A 23014-nucleotide genomic window follows, 5' to 3' on the forward strand; every position below is an offset into this window, starting at 1 on the left:
TTGAATGTGTGTTGACCCTCCACAGCTCTGTTGATCTTTCTGAAGCCAAAGAAGAGAGCTCCACTCTGAGGGGACTCACCTGTAGGTGGGACTTTGTGACTGAAGGGGCCCATTTCATCGCCTCTTTCAGGATCTCACCACAGCGAGCAGCAAAGTCCTTCACTATGCTCTACAAGGAGAAAAGGAAACCAGGATAGGATTATTTATGAAATATATAAGGGCTGTTATATGATCAATTTAAAATAAATGTTGAGATTAGGCAGACTCTATCATAAAGGATAATTTAGCTGATGAAAACCATCAAACAATCCAAAAAGAGAGCAAAGACGGAGCAATAAGGAGACCACTACGGTCTTTAAAACCAATACTGTGCTGTCCTCTAGTGGTCTTCCGTGTCATAACAGTCTGAACTCACCTCTCGGGCCTCGTACGTGTCAGGAACAGTGATCCTGTACGGCGTGTCTTGAATGTCATAATACGGCTGATCCTTGTGGATGTCCTGAAGAAACAAAGAAGACATTTGTTGCAGTTGAAGCTGATAGTTGCACCTATCTCAACACTTAAAGCTCAAATAATTCAAACTCTGATTTTGTTCCACCATAGAACACTTTTTTTTTTCTATTGATGTTGACTAAAAGCATCACCAGAGGAGACTATTCCACCCTGGCTCTGTGTTCAGTGATACTTACAGCACTTAGAGACAGAGAGAGTGTCTGCAAGATGTCCAACATGGTCTTCAACACACGACCGCTCCAAAGCAGGTGGGGGAATCTGGTCGAGGTAAAACACATGAGAAACAGGATTCACACTGTTTATAACATGATGGGGAAAAAAACATTCTGGCATCATTAACACTCACGTCTCAGCCAAACCAGAAAGGTATTTGTCGGCCACTCTGCGGATCCTCTTGTGGATGTGGTTGAAGTTGATCAGTAAGAATTGGGCATGTCGCTCCAGTTCCTCCTCGTGCTCTTTGGTCTTGGGCTGAAAGCATCAAAAATATGCTTTGATTGATATTCAATGATACTTAAGAACATACTGTCAACGAGACGCCCAGGCCTTTTGACATTTGTTTGCAATCACCATGCTACATACCTTCTCAGCCATCATCTGGAGGAAGACGTCAAACACCTTGTCGCCCACACAGATAATGCACTGCATCATGCCTATGGAGAGAAAGAAATAGTGAATTTCAGAAAATGAAGCATGAGAAAACAAATGAGAAGAGGAGAAGAGCTGTAAAGCCCTCACCAGATTTGTCTTTCTGGATGGCTTTGTCTTCAAAGTATCGAAACATGACCTGGAACCTGTCGGGATCGTTGGATCGCAGCATCCTGAGAGAGTGCAGAGGCAAAGATACTATTTTAGATATTTCACAATCTGACGTGTCTAAAATTAAAAATTCTAAAAAAGTACTGTATTCTAATTTCCTGACTTTAATTTTTCTGATATTTTAGTGTCTGTAATAATTGCATAAATATTTATAAGCAATGCTGCATGATATCTGCCCAAGCAAGCATTCTCTTACACAAGTTTAGTGCATGTACAGATGAAGTGAAGATGTTCAGAGCGTACTGTACACGACTCTATACTGCACACTTGTGGTCAAACTACAGAAAAGCAAGTTTACAGAGACTTCAACTAGCTTATAATGACACTTTGCAGTGCAATTTAAATGTGTGTGGCTGCAGGAGTCAATACTCTGCAAACTGTTCTAAGAAATAATTAATGACTATGAAAAAGAAATCATCTCGGGCTTATCAAACATAAGGTTTAGTACTACACGCTATCGATCCCAGCTGTGGAGACATTGGTATAGTCGTCTCTTTGTAGGACATTGATTTATATTCTTTTTAAACCATGATTATTTAATGTGTTTTTGTATGTAATGTACTCTATGTAATGTCTTTTATCTGGACCCTGAGTCTGTAATAAAGTTTGAATTGACTGATTAACCTCACCCGTCCTCGACCAAAGAAATTCTTAGACAACTAATCGATTAGTGGATTTAATCGACAGATCTGTGGCCCAAAAGTAACACTTTAAATTGTGTGTTTACCAAAGATGTGCTTATGTTTTTTTCTAAATAAGTCATTCTACATGAAAAAAAGCATTAAAAAATGACTTATCGACTAAGTGGGGGCAGCCCTACCTCCCAATAAGCACAAAATTAACCATGTAAAGCGGCTACATGAGTGTGAAGGAGCTGACCTCATGTATTCCAGTCTGTAGACTGAGAGCAGGTAGGTGCACATGGCAAAGTCGAGCTTGTTGATGAGGGCCGATCCTTCGGGAGGTGGGTCAAGGAGGTTGCTGATGGTCGCTCGCAGCTCGCTCAACTCGGCCTGGTGGAAGGAAACGGACAATTTGAAGATTAGTCCTGTTGTTCAAAAGTATTTTTTAACTACCTTACTGAAAGGAAGAAAAGTCTAGATTGTGAACACCGTACCGGCGTGACTGTGTCATTTTTCAGGGCAGAGTTGTATTGCAGTTCGGAGCGAAGAGGTTCTCCGCTGGGAAAGGTGAGGAGAGGAGACGTGGTGGCGATCTCACACACGCCTTCATACCACTCCTCTGGCCAAAGACCTGGAAGCACAAAACATATATCAAGAAACACATGGAGCCACTGGACTGACTCTGATGTTGGTATGCTAATATCATCTCTAATGATTACATTATTCAGAGCTGTGAAAAAACACTCAGTATGTTTTTGGTTGTGTTTGTGTTGATACTGATGATAGAAAAAAACAAACATCTGTCTTTATCTGATTTGATGAACCCTTTTATCACACAGCTAAAATATTAATTTTTCTCCATCTGGTGTGAAATAAATCTGCATAATTACTAAAAGGTACATTCACCACATTATCACAACAGCTTCTTGTAACTCTTCTTGTGATGGGCCTCGGTAAACACATGATAAAATAACATCTATGACCTACAAATGATGTTTTGAAACTCCCACCTTGACCCACACAGGTCATAGCTGAGCCTAAAAACATCAACATTGAACAGGGAAGAGATTTTGTGATTTGGGGAAGCTATTGGCCTCTTAAACAAGTTGTACCTCTCCCGCTCATTTTATGTGAACTTTTCTACTAAACATGTAGCGTACTGAAATCAGCTGCTCACCTGATCCTTCCACAGCGAAACCCATGACCACAGAGTACAACCAGAAGTCCCTGAACAGCTTCTGGAGACGCGGCTTGGCCTCTTTGATCGGCGGGAGCCGCCTGGTCAACTGTGAGTTAGAAAATGAACATAGGAAAATGGTGATTAATGTAGAGCGATTCATGTTGCATTACTCAAATTATCACTGATTCTAAAGGGAGTGGTAAAATGGGAATTCCTTCAACTATAATTCAATCTTTTTCAATATGCTGCTCACTGAATTAAATAAAAGATATACAAATATTAAACTACTGCAAAATATCTCTTACCAGACTGCTAGCCCTTCAATTAGTATTAAATCTGCTTTAGCTGAATTGTGAAGAGTTAAAGATTTAAGTCAGTCACAGCACTTTTTGGTCTGTTTGATCTGGTCTATTTGTTCAGGAGGAGCCCACATCAAAGTTCAGTTTTCTATTCAATCCTTTGCTCTTCTGTCCTACAAACAGAAGCAGCACAGCACTTCCCGCCAGCACACAGAGAAGGTAAGACATTTTACAGAGTCAGACTGCTCTGTTAAGGGAGTTATTAACATAAAATCTTTTGTATTGTTAGCCAGTGAAGACGTGATTTCACTCTTACAGATTTATTAAAACGTGATTTTGTTGAATCTTCTAAATATTAATGAGGCCGTGTTAAACGTCCCTCATGTTCCCTCTGCCTCAGCGTTCAGCATGTGGGCCATCAGCGTCGTCTGTGTGGCCTGTCTGCTGGTCAGTCCATCCCTGGCTGGGATCAAAGACCTCGGCTCTCACTTCGCTGAGCCTGAACCGGAACCCACAGGCCTGGAACCAAGGGGGACCGTGGACATAGAGGACATCCCCTTAGAGTTCCACAAGGAAAACACCGTTACTAATGACCTCGTTTTCGATGGCTTTGAGGATGACGATTATATCGATTTTGATAAGATCCTGGAAGCGGGCAGTGACGACTACATGTGAGTATTAACTACCTTTGGTGGATTAAGAGGTTGATGTGTGAAGTAATGAAGTAATAAGATATGGTAGGCCTAACAGAGACTAGTCTGATCATTAACTTGGTGCCAACTTAGTTTAAAGGTTTTATACTTGGTGAGATTTCCCCTATTCATTGCTGGGAATATTGATTCGTATATAAACATTATGTGTAATAAAATGTTTCAGTGAAGGTGATGAGATAGACGAGATCGCCACACCAGCTCCAGACATCGACATCTTCGCCGAACCCTCTGACCCGAAGATCCGTCGTGCCAGACTCCTGCGGCTGTTCCACGGTCGCTCTCGCCTCCAACGCCTCAACAACGTCAACGCCCATTTCGGCTTCAACCTCTATCGAAGTCTTCGCAACGACGTCAACCAGAGCGACAACATCCTGCTGGCACCTGCTGGGATCTCCATCGCCATGGGGATGATGTCTTTAGGGGCGGGACCCGGAACCCACGATCAGATCTACAGCGCTCTGGGATTCGCTGACTTCGTCAATGCTAGCCATCACTATGACAACACGACGGTGCACAAGCTCTTCAGGAAGCTGACGCACCGGCTCTTCAGGAGGAACTTTGGTTACAAGCTGCGCTCTGTGAATGATGTCTACGTGAAGAAGGATGTCGAGGTGAAAGACACTTTCCGCGCCGAGACAAAGGCTTATTATTTTGCAGAGCCGCAGTCGGTGGACTTCAGGGACCCTGCCTTTCTGGCCAAGGCCAACCGGCGCATCCTAAAGCTGACCAAAGGGCTCATCAAGGAACCGCTCAAGAGCGTGGACCCCAACATGGTGCTGATGCTGCTCAACTACCTGTACTTCAAAGGTGAGTGAACATCACCGTCCTCCACCTACTTTCAAATGATGCAGAAAGTCAAATTAAAGCACATCTGTCTGCTTTGTTTGGTTATTTGAATCACAAAGTAAACATGTGACTCTTATTTGTATAATCAGGTACATGGGAGCAGAAATTCCCCAAAGAAATGACTCACTATCGCAACTTCCGAGTCAACGAAAAGACAAATGTACGCGTGCCAATGATGACCAACAAAGGGAACTACCTGGCTGCTGCCGACCACGAACTAGAGTGTGACATCCTACAGGTGGGTGGCCTCACTGATTTGAAATTTGAACTTGGCGTCTGAAGAGCGACTGCATAATAATGATGTCAATTTCTCTTATTTTCAGCTCCCTTACACGGGAAAAATCAGCATGCTCATTGCCCTGCCGAGGAAGATCACTGGCATGAGGACCCTGGAGCAGGAGATCTCTCCCACTGTTGTCAACAAGTGGCTCAAAAACATGACAAACAGGTCAGCAACGTTCTCCCAATAAACTAATGAATAGCTGAGAAAGCACACTATATATATATATATATATGTATATGTTAGTATGCAATAAAAACCTTTAAAATGCTGAAAATGTTTAGACCTACAGTGGAGATTTAAGAGCCTTTCTGTGCCTCCCCTCAGGACTCGAGAGGTGGTGATACCTCGGTTTAAACTGGAGCAGAACTACGACTTGATTGCAAATCTGAAGGAGATGGGCCTCACTGACTTGTTCCAGGAGAGCGGAGATTTCTCTGGAATGACCTCTGAAAGGGTTTCCATGAACTGGGTGAGTAAGACTAAATCTAAGTGTGACTAAGTTTGTTGGTCATTCAGTCACCTGGACATCTAAAAGTATACAACAACACAAACTATTTGTGATGTCCTCCCCCAGCTGAAGCACCAGGGAACCATCACTGTGAATGAAGAGGGGACCGAGGCTGCCGCTCTGACCCAGGTGGGCTTCATGCCCCTCTCCTCTCAGATCCGCTTCACCGTGGACCAACCCTTCCTCTTCCTGATCTATGAGCACCGCACAGACTGCCTCGTGTTCATGGGCCGCGTGGTCAACCCTTCACAGAACTAAACTTCACCAAAAAACACTTTTAAAACAGCTAAAATATACCCTATTACTGGTTTTAATAGCTGGGGTGTTTGTTTTTTTAATAATCAATTACTTCTGTTGGTACAATATGTACACGTATCATCAAGTGTTTATGTGTATGTAGTCTCTTACTTTACATTTAAACTTCTTCATGGTTCTCAAAGTGTTGCGAGTCTGTCGGAGGGACTCGATGAATGTTTGTTTATCTGTCTGTTAATGTTTTATCTTGTGCAATGAGACAAATGGAGAAATGTGCTCCAAAAATTGTACTGTAATAATTACAGAAAGACTATGGAAACGTGAATAACACAAGAAAGGGGATAATAAAATATATAAAACGACTAGCCAAGCTTTTTTTTTATATATATAAACGGATTAATATAATTAATATTACTTCTCTCTTTAAATAAAATAATGTATTTTAAGAAAAAACTAGGTTGTGCAATTGTAACAACATTCAGCAGTGATCTGGTGACACAGATGTTTGTACTGCAGCTAACAGGGTAAATATTTGTCAATGAGGTTAAATGCTAACTAACCGTTTGGATCCATCTGAGTGACTCAGATACTGTAGATCATTTAACTGTCCTCTGTGTGGGTATTTTAAAATCTTGTTGCTCTTTGTACAGACATCACATACTCACCACAGCAATCACTGGAATGAGGACGCCAAGATTTCCAGCACTACTTGATGCCTACGGGAGATAAGGAGCCATTATCAGCATCGCACTTATCAATTTCCTGTTGTGTTTAGATGCTCGTGCATTTAAGCACGTACCTTCAGAGCTGGTCCTTTGTCTGAGGCCCTCTCGCTGGCTCGCTTTCCTTCCAGGCCCAGCTGGACAAACAGCTCTAAAAGGTTCACCATCAGCTCGTCCACCAGTTGCTCCCCCTGCAGGTTGGCTGCGATGTTGGCCAGAGCATTGATCACTGCCAGAGAGCAGTGCCTTGTATAGATGGAGGGAACAGTTAAACACAGTTAAACATAGCCATGAATGTAAACACGACTGATAAGATGTATTTCCTGTAGGTAGTTCTTTATCAACTTCAGTTCATCAAATATAACAGAACACATGATGTAACACAATTTAGGGGAATGTGCATCACTACTGTAATCTACTACTGGTGACTACTTGGTAGGAGTGAGCAAAGTGGAACAATTATTAACTTTCTCCAAACTACATTTCGTGCTTCTAGACGACGACAGTCCGCTGGTGCAGCTGGTCATTCTGTGAACAGGGTAAGAGCCAGTGTTGCCATACTCGAGATCGGTCTCAAGACCACTTTCTGAAGGTCTCGGTCTCGTCTCGGTATCATTCACATTTTTACTCGGTCTTGTCTTGGTCTCAGAAAAAGGAGACTCAGGATTTCATAGCAAGACCGGTCTAGACCACAACTGTGTGGACATCACTGAATAGCCTGTGCATCGTCTGATTGATTTGCTAACATCATTACTGTGATCATAGAAAACAAATGAAAATTCCCACACATAAAATCACTTCTGCAATGCCTTTTGATTATTTTATCAAGACATTTCTCATGGTACACTTATAGATACACATATACACTGTATATGGCAATAAAAGAGGTGAATAAAGAGGAATGTTAATTTGTTTTCTGTGGGTGTTTTTATGGGAATGTGGATCTTTCAGATACATTTTAGGAGTATCTATGGTTAGCATGTTCCACATTTTATCCTATGTGTGTCATATAGTGTGGGACTCGCACTGGTGTGGACTTGACTTGGTCTCAACCCCTCAAAGTCTTGGTCTCTGTTTAGGTGTTTTTGACTACAACACTGGTAAGAGCAGGTGCTGACCTGTAGCCGTGATCTCTGTAGTCTTTGGTAGCGGAGTAGACCACTGAGCTGGCCGTCACGCTGATCTGCTGGAACAGGTTCCACCCCTCCTGGTAGATGTATTGCTACGATATAGAGACAAACAGGAGAGTAAGACGGTGTAGGCACCAACAGGTTAAACTCAAGATAAAATGAACATTTACAATTTTACCTATTATTTCAGGGGAAGGCATTTTATAAGAGATCTGTATCTGCTGTATAAGCTCAGATCCTTTTCCGGTCCTAAATGTAGTCTAGCACACTCTGGGTACACTGGCTGTCAAAGAACATCCCATTACACCCCAAGGGGGTGTCAGCTAGAATACTGGAGCCTACTCTTAATGCACACTGTAATGAGCCAGTAAACAGCAGGTTTCCGGTAATAAATTACAGTGTGTCAGCCCCTCTGGGTTCAGAAAAAAGGGATTACATTGCTTCTATTTAAGCAACTGTAATAAAAAAAATGTAAGTCTAATATAACACCGTTACTATGAAATAAATCCTCCAAGTATAGCAATGGTTTACACATTCCCCTGGTGAGTATGTGATGCCCTGATATCCCTTTTCAACCATGCAGGCAAGATGCTCTAAAAATGTGTCACCATTGAGTCTTTGAACTCACATTTCCTGTAATGACCATGCAGCCCAGCTGGTCGATGATGAGCACGTCCAGCTGTGATGGAGGCTGGCAAAACTTCTGTTGGAAGATTTGCAGGATGGGCTCCATGACTTTAGGAGTGTCTCTCAGAGCCACCGCAATGTGGCCCAGCGCTCGGATGGTGTGATCTGGGATCAGATGAGCGTCCCTGGCAGAGAGACAATTTATTTTTAGAGTAGCTGTTGTGTCAAAGACTTGAAAATAGCCATGAATACAGGGCACAAAGGGACTTTGAATGTTGTAGAAATGTTGCTCACTTGTCATTCTCCTGTGAAATGTAGAGCCGGTTGGACAGAATGGACAGGAAGGCCTTCACTATCTCGTGGTCCATGGTCAGACCAGCTTTCAGACATCTGAGAGATAAGAAATGCACACACACGGATGAACAATGACATTAAAATCTTATCTTCTAATCACACAGCTGTGCCAGGTGTTTGTGTCTGACCTGCAGATGTTGTCAATAGAAATGTCTCTGAGCTGCTCGTACATGGACGGCTGGTCTTTCCTGTTTGACAGGAGGTTGAAGGTGGACTGAGAGTGCTCATTGGTCACATTTATCCTAATTTCTCCTGTGCCTTAATTAAAAAAAACAGAGTGATAACAGCACAAAGACAGAAACAACAAACAGAGCATTTAAAACAAGCAGGTTTTAGATCTATTACAATTTAAAACATTGTATTAAATATGATCCTGCACAGAAAAGAAAAAGTCTGATTGTAGTGCCACTTCTAAAGAATTAGAGTTATATTTTAGGATCTGACAAATTAGCAGCTAATCTATGAAAAAGCAGCACACTGTGAAAGAACCTGAACTGCATTTTTTATCGTCTGTATTTGCAGCAGCTCATCAGTGAACACTCTGTTCAGATCAATAGTGGATGAGAGCCGAATGTGACAACTGCTATTGATCTATATTTGTCACTGCATCATCAGTTACACCACTTCTGTCCCATTTACTTTCGGCTCTAATCATGTGCTGTATGTAGGATAAGAAGGTTCCTGCTGGATGTATTGTAGATATATTCTAATTTTTAGGATGTTATATTTTGTTTAAATGGTGAAATATACATTTTAAATTGGTTAAATATCACAAAATCAACAACATTTCAGTTTCAATCAGGAGTTACAGGTATACCTCAAATAGTAAATGATAAATAAATATTGTGTACCTGTGTGCTGGCTGTGATACTTGTAGAGTTTTATGAGAACAGGGGAAGGAACTACCAGGAAATCCCTGAGAGTGGTTGTGGCAGAGTGAGCGACTACTGGAAACCTCTCACACAGACGGCCGAGGCCCTGAAACAGACAACCAGAGAACATTAAAATGAATACCCCATAAATGATAGAAACGTATGACTTGCAACACAGGTCTGGTTCAGCTTCAAAACAAGGTAATCACCAGGATACCTGATACTCTTGAGTAATATTTCACTTCTATTTGAGCAGATATCGTAGTCTACCCTGCAGTATTCTACCTGTAGGCAGCAGATGAGCAGGGGCATGTGTGCAATGATGACTTTACTGGAGGTTTTCGACTGCAGCTTTTCGGACAGTTTGGTGCACAAATTCTCAGCTCCTGAAAAAAAACAAAGACACCGGGAAGGAAAAAGTGATGCAACCAGATTAGATAAACACCTCCAGTATCTGATGAGGACATCTGAACACGACGTTCTGCTCTCGCTCTGCTACAATCGATTACCTTGCTCGTCTTTGACAGCCCACACCATGAGGTCCACGCAGGCGGCGTTGGCTTGGCAACGAAGCTTGAGAGGGCTCTGTTCCACCGGCAGCCCCCCCGTGTCGTGAAGTACCCGCTGCAGCTCCGACTGACTGCTGCTGAACTGCTCCAGCACGAAGTCGTGCACTTGTCGTACAAAGGCTGGCTGCAAGTCTGAGAAACAGAGTATGAAAAGTTAACAAAGTAGTCTATTGAATAGACCACAATATACCACAATAATTGCAGGACTGTTACATAATAAGCTATTTATGATGGTTTACCTTTCATGTAGTATAGTGTATCCCGCAGCATTTTGAACACGCACACATAGAGAGTGTCACTGAAGGTTTTGTAATAGAGGCTGGTTCCAGAATTAGACTAGAAGAGACAAGGACGGAAGATTATTTAACTGATAATGGCATAAATTTAACTTTAATTTTACCATTTACATTTTTCTTTGTAAATGGTTTGATAGTTACCTCTGTAACCTCCGTCATAGTGGCGTCCAGAGTTTTCAAAAACGAGTCGGAAACAAACTTCTTCACCTGTAAATGGACACAACCACTGGTAAAGATGCAACATACGAATACAGGATGCAGTATTTTGGTAAACGGGTAGTGTTCTCTACTGTACCATGCCCAGGAGCTGTCGGAGCAGCTCAACGGGAACCTCCACCTCGTTCTCATCTCCCATGAAGAGAGGAGACACTGAGAAGCTGGAGCTGACTGTAGAGAAATAGTATTCAGGATCTACGGTGTTGCTGTCGGGGACGTAGGCGCCTGAAATGAGAGAAACCACAGGACATAAAACACTGAACGCAACATAAGTTTCGCCCAAATTAAAACACTTTCACTGTATTATTACAGCATGTGAGGTTATGTCTGCAGTGTACCCCAATAAATATTATTCATTTAGGATACATACAAGTGCAGATAAGAAATATGCAAGTACCTAGTTATTACATAATGCGGATGGCTCATGATAAGCTACGACGAACTGACAGATTATAACTGTACATTGGCAAAAACAAATCTAATCAAAGGAGCTTGAGTTTTACCTTCAAAGTAATGTGGGCTGGGGGTTGTAGGAGAGCAGGGGGAGTGGCCTCCTGGATCTGTGAAGACCTATGAGACAGAACATTTCATTAACCTCTAACTAAACATAACAAAATCAGAGAAAATTACTGACTTTGCATGTGAGATTATAACTCTGCAGCCACCTCTAATTGTCTTAAACATGTCTTGAATCCAATCAGCTCTATTACAACGTAGACGAACCTGTGCAATCAGCTCTATTAGAACATATACACACCGGTCCAGAGGGATCCAGGTTGGTGGATCTGCGCAGACTGTCACTCTGGCACACTGTGAGCAACGAGGACGGCATGATGGACCGGAAGTCGTTGAAGGATCTGCGGCGCACTCCCTCCGTTTCCTCAGTGACGCAGTGGGCCTGGGGCAAGTCTTTGGGGAACAGCTTGGACAGCAGGGCTTCGTCTGTGTAGCTGTAGCGGCCGAATGCCCGAGTCATGCCGAGCAGGCTGGGGACGACGTACCTGCACAAGTAGACTGGAGGCAAGAGAGCAGCTATGAAGCTTTCTTTGTTTTGAAGGACTGTTGTTACAGAAGTTGCCTTTATGTGTGTGTGTACCTTTGTCATGATTATCAGGTGTTTGGCACATATCCTGCAATGACTGCATGACCTCCATGATAGCGTTCAAGACCTGGAAGGGGAAACAACAAATTAGCACTTCACTGCAATGCAGCCTGACCTAAGAATGATATATTATCACCACTTTTGAAGCTGACCTCTGGTCGGGAGTCTGGGTCCCTCTGAGCCACGTCTGACAAAAGAGTCACTAGACAGTAGCTGAAGTTTTCTGCAACCGGGAGAAACTCTGAAAAATGACAAAAAACACAAATAACTAGTTATATGTCAGATATGTGTGCAGCAAGAAGTGCCATTTTGTGGATGGCTATCAACACTCTCAATATATCTTGAGATAGTATTAAAAATGAGTGAGAATGACTACAAATATTATAAGTGCACTGTTACAGCAAGTAAATTGTAAAACAAAAGGCCCCACTGTTTAGGTGACCAAAGTGGCTCAGGCTGGAGACTATGGACATTTACACATCGAACGCAAGGTAACCAGAATTAGGAACAGCGAGCCAGGAAATTCCACTAAAACAAAAATACTCTATTTGAGATGAACTTCCCCTTTAATCATCAAGTGGTGTAACTGCATTAAATACACAAACAAAGGGAGATGCATGACATAACATCAATGCACGTGCATTTACTCAAATAATATTTGAACCCAAACAATATTCCAGTACACAGGAATTGAGTCATGAAGTGAGCACAAAGGCATGACATTACCGAAGGGTTAAGGGGGTGGGGGCACCCCATGTACCAAAAGCTGAGTCCTTGCTGCAGCGGCCCGGTCTTCGAATCCAACCCACGGCCCTTTGTTCCCCTCACTATCCCCCTTTTAAGACTATCACTATCTCTGTCAAATAAAAGGCAAAAATGCCCCCAAAAAATATATTTAAAAAAGATAAACCTGAAGAATAACTCACTTCAGACACACTGGATGAAACAGGGGAACATGTGTGGCTGGTAGCAGGCAAACAGAGAACTGTTCCTCCTCCTGTCCTAGTTATAGGAGCACTGATTGTGTGCTGACCGGACTCACCTTTGCCTCGATGCCTCCGAACAGCACAGGTGAGTCCTTCTCTGAGCTCGTTTGCATTATGGCAGACATGAAACTGTTTCTAACACCCACTATAAGAGGATTGTTCTCACCCTTTCCTTTCTTCCCCGAGCTCTCTTCGATCCATTGGACCCGTGGCAGCCCTCTCAATAGGCTCAGCAAGTAGGAAACAAGCAGGTCTTTGTGCTGCCGGAGTGAAGCAAATCATTACACACCACAAACAACTGCACTTGTTGGCACAGAGAGGCACTTTTGTTTGCCTGACAAGCCACTGATAAATCACAAAATGTGAGGTATTGTTAATAACGGACACACAATCAAATCTGGGTCAAAGATAATATTTAAACACTGAGAAGTGAAGCTGCCGCCCCTAATAAATCAGAGGGCAGGGTTGCTTTCCACACTGTGTCTCATTGTGATGAGGTTAGAGGCTTACACGGCCGGCTGCATGTCTAATCGCCAGTTTAATCAGATTATGGGAATAAGCTTATCATGCTGATATATAGTCCTGCTGAGAGGCCGGAAGCAAAAGCAGACTTACAGTCCTTATATACTAAAACTAAGAATTTCTAACACTCTAAATTATGCAATGTTTGGATCTTAAACTATATTATCCATTAACTGCCAGTAAGACAGCTCTAATGTTTTAAAGTGATGATGAAACCCACCCACTGTGTTAAAAAGGGCTCAGCAGCTCAACCTCGACACCCACCTGTAAACCAGATTCCACCAGAAACACAGCCAACGCAATAACAGCATCTCTGCGGCGCACATCCAGAGTGAACACACCGCGGACTTCCACTGGACACATACATTGTAGCTTCTGGACCTGAAAGAGCACAAAGAGATCATGGATTAGGATCTTGATTACACAGGTGACAGAGATCAGACAGATTAGATTAAATTGTGTTGTATTAAAAGACCTGTTTGAGAGTGATTGCATGTTCTAATACTGAGTTATACCAGGAATATCAGGAAACTGCACTATTGGTTTTGCACACAAATTACATTTATGTACACTGCTCTTGGGTTACATGTCGTATATACCTTCCTAACTTTTTTGTATTATTTGTACATATTTTCTACTAGTCTGTATTGTTCCTCCTACCTTGTGGGTCTATATCCCTCCTAATGATGAATAACGTTTGCTGCATGTTGCTATCAAGGTGGTTATCATGGTTATCAATCATGATACAGGGACTAATGATATTTAATATAGTACAAGACAGTAACCTCACTAGGCTTCAAAACTTGTCATTTCAGTGTCAATTGGACATTACATAATTATGCTCCATAAATCAGCAATACTCTATACAATATTTCAGTTTTTTAGCTTACTTTATCTTTCTTATTTTACTTATCTTAATAACTAATTTTACTTCTTTATTGTTATTCTATTAGGCACCGGTGCTAGAAATAGTACTGTCTTATTTTATACATTTGAACTTGTTGTAATTTTGAGCAATCTCTGGCACAAGAATTTCATTGGGATTAATAAAGTTTTATCTCATCTCATCTCATCTCATCTCATCTTACTCAGTGACAGTGCTAATGATTGCCTTGATATTAATAATGTATATAGTATCTTGCACACTTTGCTAATGCATATAGTATGTTACTGCACACGTGTTCATGTATATAGTGGGTTATTCTATGTTTATAATTAGATTTTTTTTGTTATGCTAGTTGTAGTAGTCTGGTATATTTATAGTGTATTCCAATATTCTTTATATTTTGTATTTTATGGATATATTTCTCTAGTGTTGACATGTACATTTGATGTACTGTTCCTGTGCATTGCCTGGATAACCTGCTGCTGTAACACAATCATTTTCCAATTTGGGATCAATAAAGTACATCTATCTATCTATCTATCTATCTGATAGACAAGAACTGCACTTTACTGTACAACAACTGTCTATCAGTTCTACTCAGGTGTAATTCTCACTGTGCAATATCATTTTCTACTTGTGCAATTTTGTTAATAGTCTGTTTATTATCAATACTGTATATACTGCTCCTATTTTTTATACTTCCTTCTATTTAACTGGTTCATATTTTGTTACACTTTGTTTAGCTCTTTTTTACTGTGTTAGCTGATGCATCTTGTTTTTTGCACTATCCCCTTTGCTGCTGTACACTGAACATTTTCCCACTAATAAAGGAATATCTTATCTTATCTTATCTTATCTATATTGTGCAATAATCTGGCAAAACTGTCATCTCATCAATATACATATTGTATTTTTATATTTGATATTGTATTATCTTTTATATATTTTTTTATATTTATATATTGCATTATCTCTTTTTTTTGTTGTATTATCTTTTTTAGCACCTATGGGATTGTCACAATCTAATTTCGTTGTACTACACAATGAAAATAAAGGGCTTGAATCTTGAATCTATATGTTTCTGTATATGTTGTTTGATGCTCACAGCTCTTTTTCACTAATCTTCCTGTATTTGCCAAATAAAACGGATTAATTTAGACCTTCCCATCCCTGCAACAGGTTGGTATCTCTGCCACAGTGCTGGTCTATCATGTTAAACAGGGCTCACTGTGATCTTCCTCTCTATCAACCTGTTTGACTGCAGCAGCTGATCAACCCTCACTGATCTGATACTGATGCAGCAACAGCAGCAACAGGAACCACATTTCTCCTGCATTACTCTCTTCTTCTTCTGTTACAGGAGGAAAAACCGAGCTTTATTGATTCATAACTACAGTCACACCTGTCAAATGTTGGCTTGGCTGAAGCCTCGGAGTGTGCGGAAGCTACAGAGATCTACATCCTGAACAAAAGCTGAGTCCTAACGTTGACTAATTAACACACATTAACTGTCTTGAGATCACTGCTCACCTTCTCGACCGGTGCTGGACGGTGGGCAGCTAGAGAGCGAGCCAGAGACAGGACTGTGTTGAAGTAAAAGCCTCTCGTTCCGCCTCCCATTACGGACATGTTTACCTCTCTACATCAGACGAGCAGAGATCCAGCAGGAAGCAGGCGAGCAGAGAGCAGCTGGAGCCGCAGTACGGCAACTCAGCACGGACAAACCGGACGAGTAGGGATGGGTCGGTTACGAACGAGCTGGTTCAAAGAGCAGACTCTTGAAAAACGGCTCCCGTCCGAGAGCCGTTTTTTTTTTTTTTTTTTTAATTAAAGGGACTGTTTGTAACTTTTTACACGTATAAATTTACCGGGTCAGTTTCCAATGCGCGCTCGAATATGCATGCTCGCGCGTGGCTACGCTGTTCAGACTCCCTGTGGACACGTACCATCAAACTCCAACACAAACTACACGGAAGCACCAAAACTGCAAAGTTATATCTAGTGAAGCCCGTCTTGCAAAACAGTGTTGGCGGCGGTAGTAGTACGCGGCGGAGACCGTAGCTTTGGTCACCAGAGCCGGAGTCTCTGCTCCTCTGCTCATCTGCATGCTTGCCTTTAGTCACACACTGCGCTCGTTCTCCCTCCACCTCTAAACGAGCATGCGCGCTCACTACACACTGCAAAAGAGTTAGTTTAGCTCTGAGAATATCTAGTGAATGTACAGTGAACGTTTGTGCAGAAATAAATGCTGCAGCTCCTCCAGACCAACAGAGGTTTCCCGTGTCTTCTGAAGTGACAGGGCTCCGCAGCGAGAAACGTTATCGTCTCCAACCAGGTGCCGGTGTCTCCCTCCGGCTGCGGTCGGAGACCATAACGTTTCTCTTCCTACTTCAGCCTCTGGGGCTGAAGCAGGAAAAGCCAACACTAGGATCAGCAGTGATTCATGGAGAGACCTTCGTCTGGTCAGCTAACATTACTGCCAAGCAGGTGAAATATAGAGTGATATTGTGGTTTTAGCTGACGTGTGTCGCCTCACTGTTTTGAGCGATGCTCGTTCATGTCTATGTAGATCGAGCAAAAGCGTGAACCCGACGCTGACTTTCGTTGACGTAACGGCCACAGGTGTCGCTGTTAACAAGACATTCTGAAAGTTACAAACAGTCCCTTTAATTAATCACGGACACTCCATGCACTGACTGTGACTGAATGTTGTGTTATTGACGTCCATGCGACCAATCAGGTGATGACAGACAAGGATCATACCATCAAGCAGAGAGGCGCGCGCAGGTACAGAGCAGGAGGGAGAGGAGGAGAGAAAGAGAGAGAGGAGTGCGGTGTGCGAATAGCAGACAAGATGAGTGACAGTCGAAGCAGCATGTAAAATTATGATATTCTGGAAATTATTAGGTTTAGTATAATTATATTGAATAGTTTAAGTGATATATGTGCACACATACTAATCATAGGTCAAAACAGCTAAAGCTAAATGTGGCTGAATTATGAAAGGCAGAAGTGGTAAAACGAAGAGCCGTTTGGGAGCCGAAAGAGCCGGCTCTTCTTGGTGAGCTGAGCCAAATGATCTGGCTCACTAAAAAGAGACGGTTTTCCCATCACTCCTAACGAGCGCTTTGCAGGTACAATAGTGACGTTGTATTCATACACACTATGGTTTTATTTAAACATTTAGAAAAAAATATTTTAATGAACGTGACAGGTAAACAATACACTATTTCGCCTAGTTCCATGTTTAAGTGCTTTATTTTAGAGGGGGGAAAAAATAACCTCAATATATGCGTTTTTGTTGCGCAGGATTAGCCGTTCATAGAATATATATATATATATTTTTTATTATTATTATTATTTCAAAATGACAGTATACATAGTAACAGCAGAAAACATTAAAAACATTTACATACAAAAGAAGCATAGCGAAAACATAAACAAATAGCTGTGCCAAACATAAAAGGACAACAGAAATGAAACAAAACCAACATAAAATGAAAAAAAAACACAATAAAAATAAATAAATAAATAATAATAATAAAAAAAAGACCATGCAAGAGTATAACAATAATTTCCCTTAAAAACTTTAAAGATATTGCATACATTCATTGTTTTCATTGCTTTTTTGTTTTGTGAGGAAGAAATTGTTGACAGATATAATTCCATTTCTTTCATAAATACAACGAAATTAGGCTTTTTTTTGTGGTAAATTTACACTTGTATGTGGAACTTTGCGAGAATTCAAATTAAATTAATAAGAAAAAATGCATTACTGTCTTTTTTTTGTTTTTTAATTTTATGTTGGTTTTGTTTAATTTCTGTTGTCCTTTTATGTTTGGCACAGCTCTTTGTTTATGTTTTCGCTATGCTTCTTCTGTATGTATATAATGTTAATGTTTTCTGCTGTTAATATGTATACTGTCATTTTGAAATTAAAATAAATAAATAGATAAAATAAAAAAAAATTTAAAAAACATGAACGGAGGAAGGGAAATAAAAAAAAAAGTTTGTTTGCGTTTTTGTTGCGCAGGATTAGCCGTTGGGACAGTACGCGTTGACGTCACTAAAACGTGACAGGAAGTGTTCTGCTACTAACAGTCAGCTGATTCAGCAGCAACAACAAACGGCCACATCTCTAACGGTCAAAGGTTTGTCTGTTAACTTGATAATCTTGATTATAACTATGACTTTTTTACAGTTTTATTTCAGCTATCATCTATTCTACCAGAAGAAGTCGTCAGTGTTGTCACAGCGCTGTGTTTTATGGTCTCATGGGTGTGGTTTATCCAGCTGGTTAGATTTCAACCCTCGCTGATTAACGTTAGTCACCAGTTGACCAGCCAGCCTGCCAACACCCTGTAACTAACTCTAACACTTCAAACACAACTATTGTAGCAATAGTGTCAATAACATGTCGTTAATATGACCCAGTAGGTGTTTTAGCAGATGATAAGATAGTGTTATACATTTTAACAGACTCTCCATTGATCATAACTCTTTTATTGTGTAGAAGTTGTGGGTAGTTGAAGCTAACAATCAAAAAGCTATTTTTTATTGTAGGGATTTATTTTTTTATTTTTTTATTTATTTGCACATATATAAAACTGCACAAAATCCAGTCAATGAAAAAAAAAAAAAGAAATGTGTCGGGAGAGGTCAAGAAGCCACTAAGGCTTATACAAAGAACTTCCAACCCCAGGAGAGAAAAAAACAATAACAAAAAAGGAAGAAAGATCTAAACTAACATAATTTTAAAAATACAACAAAAGTTAAACAACAACAACAAGAAGTACACAAAATGTGCAGAAAGACCTAACCGAACAGTGGAAAACAATCCAATAAAAACAATGAAACGCATATAAAAAGGCAGTACAGAAGAAAAGAAAATACATCTAAACATATCAAAAGATAATTAGACATCATTAATTAAATGTGATGATAATTTCCTTTTAAAATGTTCTAATGATAACGAGCTCTTGAGAACATGTATTTTGGTGTTCCATATTTGTACACCACGATATATTCAATTCAACTAAGCTGGCATTATTTTTAGAGTTGATTCGTGTATTCTTTATCTATCAATTGAGTAGACATCCAGATAGTTTGTGAAATGTCAAAAGCTGATAATTGCAAGCTACCAGAGCCCAAAAATATAGTAAATTGTATAATTTCTTACCTGACTACTGTGACCAGCAACCCATATTTCATTCTTTTTCATTTGTAGTGATATGAAATGAAGATAAGCAACTCTTGATCGATAGATTATTAAAGTTAATTGATTAGTAAAACTGAAACCTATTACTTAATCTTCTGTTAATCAATAAAAAAAGATTAATTTTGTTCCCATTTCAAGCATAGTCCCCACTGTCCAGCTGTTCACAGAAACAAAACTCTGTTGAGTGTGAAAGTTAATTCTTTACTTTAGAAATAGTTGATGATGGTGATGACATAAGGTCGAAAGCTCTGGAAAATGTCTAGAAGACCGTCAAAATGTATTTTGTGTGTGTCTTCCCCACAGATGGCCTACCCTAAAACCCACAACCCGTTTGCAGATGATGACAATGAGGAAGATTTTAAGCCTAAAAGTAGGGGGTTCGATGACGACCCCGATGATGGGTTGAGTGAAGCGGAGAGGAGACAGAGGCACCTCCAGCAGGAAGTGATGCGTACAGCTAAGTCTGCCGTGGACAGCACCTACCGTTCCCTCGGCCTCATCTATGAATCAGAGAAGATGGGTGTGGATACTGCAGAGGTATGTCAAACTAATCAGCTTTAGCCTGCTGCACAAAGAAATATATTGTCTCTGAGAGGGTGACAGTCAACAAAAAAATTATTGTAATGTCATTGTAATCTCATTCTCCTCTCTCTCTCTCTCTCTCTGTCTCTCTGTCTCACTCTCTCTTTCTCTCTCTCTCTCTCTCTCTGTCTCTGTAGGAGCTGATGCGACAGGGTGAGGTTCTGAAAAGGGCCGACAAGATGATGGACAACATGGATCAGGACCTGAAGACCAGCCAGAAGCACATTAACGGTATCAAGAGTGTGTGGGGCGGCCTTGTCAATTACTTCAAGGGCAAGCCAGAGACAAAGCCACCACCTGAGGAGCCAAAGGCCTACGAGGCCAGCGACAGGTGAGATTCACTCCTATATTCTTAGAAATATTTTTTAGTACATTGTCACAAACGAAAGGCTTTAGGCTCAGATGTAGTAGTACCTCACCCACCTAAGTTTAGAGGAAAGGAGCAGTATCTTCCACCCCAAACCTTATTTTACCTGTCAGTTATGCATCAGGCAGATCTTTTATACATCTATTGCTTAAGTATACCTATGATATTGGTATATATTTTTTGAGTTGTAAGGATCACCTCTTCCCTAGAGTTTGAAACAAAGTCTGATGAAGAGTAAGTTACAACCAGACAGACACTGTTAGATCTGTTTAATGTGTCTGTGTAATCTATGATCCATTACCTCAACAGTAACTAAATGTCTTCATGTTGCATACAGATCCCTTCAAGGTAATTGAGATTTCTGGAGCCAAGTTGGAGATTATTTTACAACAAACCCATCATAACAATGACTCAGAATTAATTCAGAATTAAGTAATTCTACCGTAAAAAATAGTGCTTTTGCCTTTTCCAGCTTCTCGTCATTGACTGTCCTTCACTAAATGGCTGAACAATGCTTATCTGACTTTCTCAGATTACAGAATGCCATGTCCAGCAGCAGACAACACGAAGATAAGTACCAAGCCAGCCACCCCAATCTAAGAAAGTTGGAGACAGGAGGTAAGAGTTTGCACAAGAACCTCAGCATGACATAATAAATCACACAACAAACAGGCTGCCACCATTTCTGATTTCTATGTTCCAGGATTTGGAGCTTCTGCATCTACAGACGGCGGTTCATCCAGACAGAATGGATACTCTCAGAACAGACACCTCCAGGAGGCTCACAGCACCCTCGACAATAATTTAGGTAAAAAACATTTTCACCATTTTATTTCTCTTGTTCTCTTGATCATAATATACAGTTTTATACAACACAGTCACAGGAAAGGCACAAGGAGATGGAAGCTTTGATTTCATTTACCACAATTTGCCTTACAACATCATCAAATCCCTTTAAGTATTTTCCATCAATCCACAGTTTAACTAATGTGCGATGTCCCTTGTGAATGACCTAGATGAGATGTGCAGTGGCTTGAGTAGACTGAAGAGCCTTGGACTTGGTCTCCAGTGTGAGATCGAAGACCAGGACGACTCCATTGATGCTCTGATGAATAAAGTGGACAAGATGGACGGCAAGATCCAAAACACGAACCAACAGATTAAAAACCTCAAATAAAACGAACATTTACAGACACAAAAGTCGGCAACAGCTCACCTTCTCATTTGGCTCTCCATCCTGGCCTCTGTTGAATACACTATGTGTTCTTTTACTGCTGGTTTAAGACATTTTTTATCCGTATTATTTTTTCTTCTGAGTAATTTCCCATTCATTTCCATGTCAGATTTGTCCATAATTTTCTCCTCCTGTTCAGTTTTATACTGACATGTTGATATAATTAATTCTTCCACCTCAAAATAACTGTGATTGTTAACTTGGGTGCTTTGCAGGGAAGATTCTTTTCCATTAGATGTAAGGGGCTGTCTTTGTCCAGGTAAAATTTGTTGGTTTTCTTTGTCAAGCTCCAGTGGGTGGGTGGTCTCGGGCACTAGAGTTTGATCAGTTTTTCTCGATCACCAAAGATCTGTATCAGTACAATTGGCCACTATTTTTTTCCTCATTCGGGTAAAACGGACGAGTGGTTTGACAAACGAGGAAGAGCTTTTTAAATTCATTAATTACTTGGTAAAAAAGACAAGAACCCGGCATATAGTATGTCTAAAACTGGAATGTTTTGTGTGTATGGTTCATATGTGAGTGCTCACTTCCTGGACCTGCCTCCACATCTGTACTAAAACACTTTGGAAGTCACTTTTGCCTTACACATAATTTGTATGTACAGTAGACTAGTTTTCTGTGCCATGATTCTGTCTCCACTGGTACATCCCACCACCAGATGCTTCACTTTGTTTTATTTTCTTTGAAGTACATTCGTGTTCTTCAGTGCTTTTATATAAATTGTTTATATTGATAAATATTGTATTGAATTCTGCAGAATGTAATTGAGTGAATTATTGTGCAGCGTAAATAATGTGAACAAACTAGCTGTGAATATAAAAACTCGAAATTTCAGGAATACCCCCCACCCATTATTATCAGAATATATCTTCCCTGGGAAACATTCATGATGAGATGAACCACTTTAAATTGTTTTTAGAAATTAAAATTCAAGCTTAAATGATCAAAAATCACAATGTTTATTTTTTTGCCATGCTTATCATGTATTCTGATTAAAGTCACATAATCAATAAAAGCATTTATAAGGGGAGTCTGAGGTGTTTTATAAACTGTGTTTCTGTTAAAGTGGAGCAGGAAGTCAAAAGCGCCACCAGGTGACGCCACATGTCCAGGGTGGAGTTTGCGTGAGCGCCTGCAGAAAGATGCAATTGTTAATCATTCATTTGTTTACATAGTATCTGACTGTTTTCATTTTTATGCATTGTGATATAGCAACAGGGTGATATTCTTAGATGAAGGTGCCATTTTATAATCTAAGTACACTTTGAAAATAACTGAAATATGTTTCA

General features: G+C 40.6%; 3 protein-coding genes across 4 annotated transcripts in view; 2 read left to right on the top strand and 1 right to left on the bottom strand.

Moving 5' to 3' along the window:
* Nucleotides 1-16025, bottom strand: part of pi4kab (phosphatidylinositol 4-kinase, catalytic, alpha b) — a 31043-nt gene extending 15018 nt beyond the window's left edge. Inside the window, exons 1-28 of one of the 2 annotated variants that reach the window (XM_074639280.1) lie at nt 15852-16025; nt 13700-13816; nt 13080-13173; nt 12080-12168; nt 11922-11994; nt 11583-11839; nt 11329-11395; nt 10905-11050; nt 10751-10816; nt 10553-10649; nt 10254-10445; nt 10030-10130; nt 9724-9850; nt 9001-9130; nt 8813-8908; nt 8520-8703; nt 7880-7983; nt 6839-7007; nt 6705-6755; nt 3133-3241; nt 2450-2586; nt 2212-2345; nt 1252-1334; nt 1096-1166; nt 860-984; nt 690-771; nt 416-499; nt 80-169 (exon numbers count right to left, since the gene is read on the bottom strand). In XM_074639280.1, the coding sequence (XP_074495381.1) occupies nt 80-169; nt 416-499; nt 690-771; nt 860-984; nt 1096-1166; nt 1252-1334; nt 2212-2345; nt 2450-2586; nt 3133-3241; nt 6705-6755; nt 6839-7007; nt 7880-7983; nt 8520-8703; nt 8813-8908; nt 9001-9130; nt 9724-9850; nt 10030-10130; nt 10254-10445; nt 10553-10649; nt 10751-10816; nt 10905-11050; nt 11329-11395; nt 11583-11839; nt 11922-11994; nt 12080-12168; nt 13080-13173; nt 13700-13816; nt 15852-15950 (3174 nt within the window). In that variant the 5' untranslated portion in view covers nt 15951-16025. The remainder of the gene's footprint in view (nt 1-79; nt 170-415; nt 500-689; nt 772-859; nt 985-1095; nt 1167-1251; nt 1335-2211; nt 2346-2449; nt 2587-3132; nt 3242-6704; nt 6756-6838; nt 7008-7879; nt 7984-8519; nt 8704-8812; nt 8909-9000; nt 9131-9723; nt 9851-10029; nt 10131-10253; nt 10446-10552; nt 10650-10750; nt 10817-10904; nt 11051-11328; nt 11396-11582; nt 11840-11921; nt 11995-12079; nt 12169-13079; nt 13174-13699; nt 13817-15851) is intronic. The other variant, XM_074639281.1, reaches the window with a different exon arrangement.
* serpind1 (serpin peptidase inhibitor, clade D (heparin cofactor), member 1) lies at nt 3556-6401 on the top strand. The gene is made up of 7 exons (XM_074639282.1): nt 3556-3653; nt 3835-4105; nt 4311-4954; nt 5083-5231; nt 5317-5441; nt 5601-5745; nt 5851-6401. Exons 2-7 carry the CDS (start codon nt 3843-3845, stop codon nt 6040-6042), a joined length of 1518 nt encoding a protein of 505 aa, XP_074495383.1. The 5' UTR covers nt 3556-3653; nt 3835-3842; the 3' UTR covers nt 6043-6401.
* Nucleotides 16026-18418: 2393 nt separating the features above from the next.
* snap29 (synaptosome associated protein 29) lies at nt 18419-22755 on the top strand. The gene is made up of 6 exons (XM_074639285.1): nt 18419-18465; nt 19843-20076; nt 20259-20452; nt 21021-21106; nt 21192-21296; nt 21505-22755. The coding sequence occupies exons 2-6, from the start codon at nt 19843-19845 to the stop codon at nt 21663-21665; spliced, it is 780 nt and encodes a 259-aa protein (XP_074495386.1). The 5' UTR covers nt 18419-18465; the 3' UTR covers nt 21666-22755.
* Nucleotides 22756-23014: the final 259 nt, after the last annotated feature.

The sequence above is a fragment of the Sebastes fasciatus genome, chromosome 6 (assembly GCF_043250625.1).
Source record: "Sebastes fasciatus isolate fSebFas1 chromosome 6, fSebFas1.pri, whole genome shotgun sequence".
NCBI lineage: Eukaryota > Metazoa > Chordata > Actinopteri > Perciformes > Sebastidae > Sebastes > Sebastes fasciatus.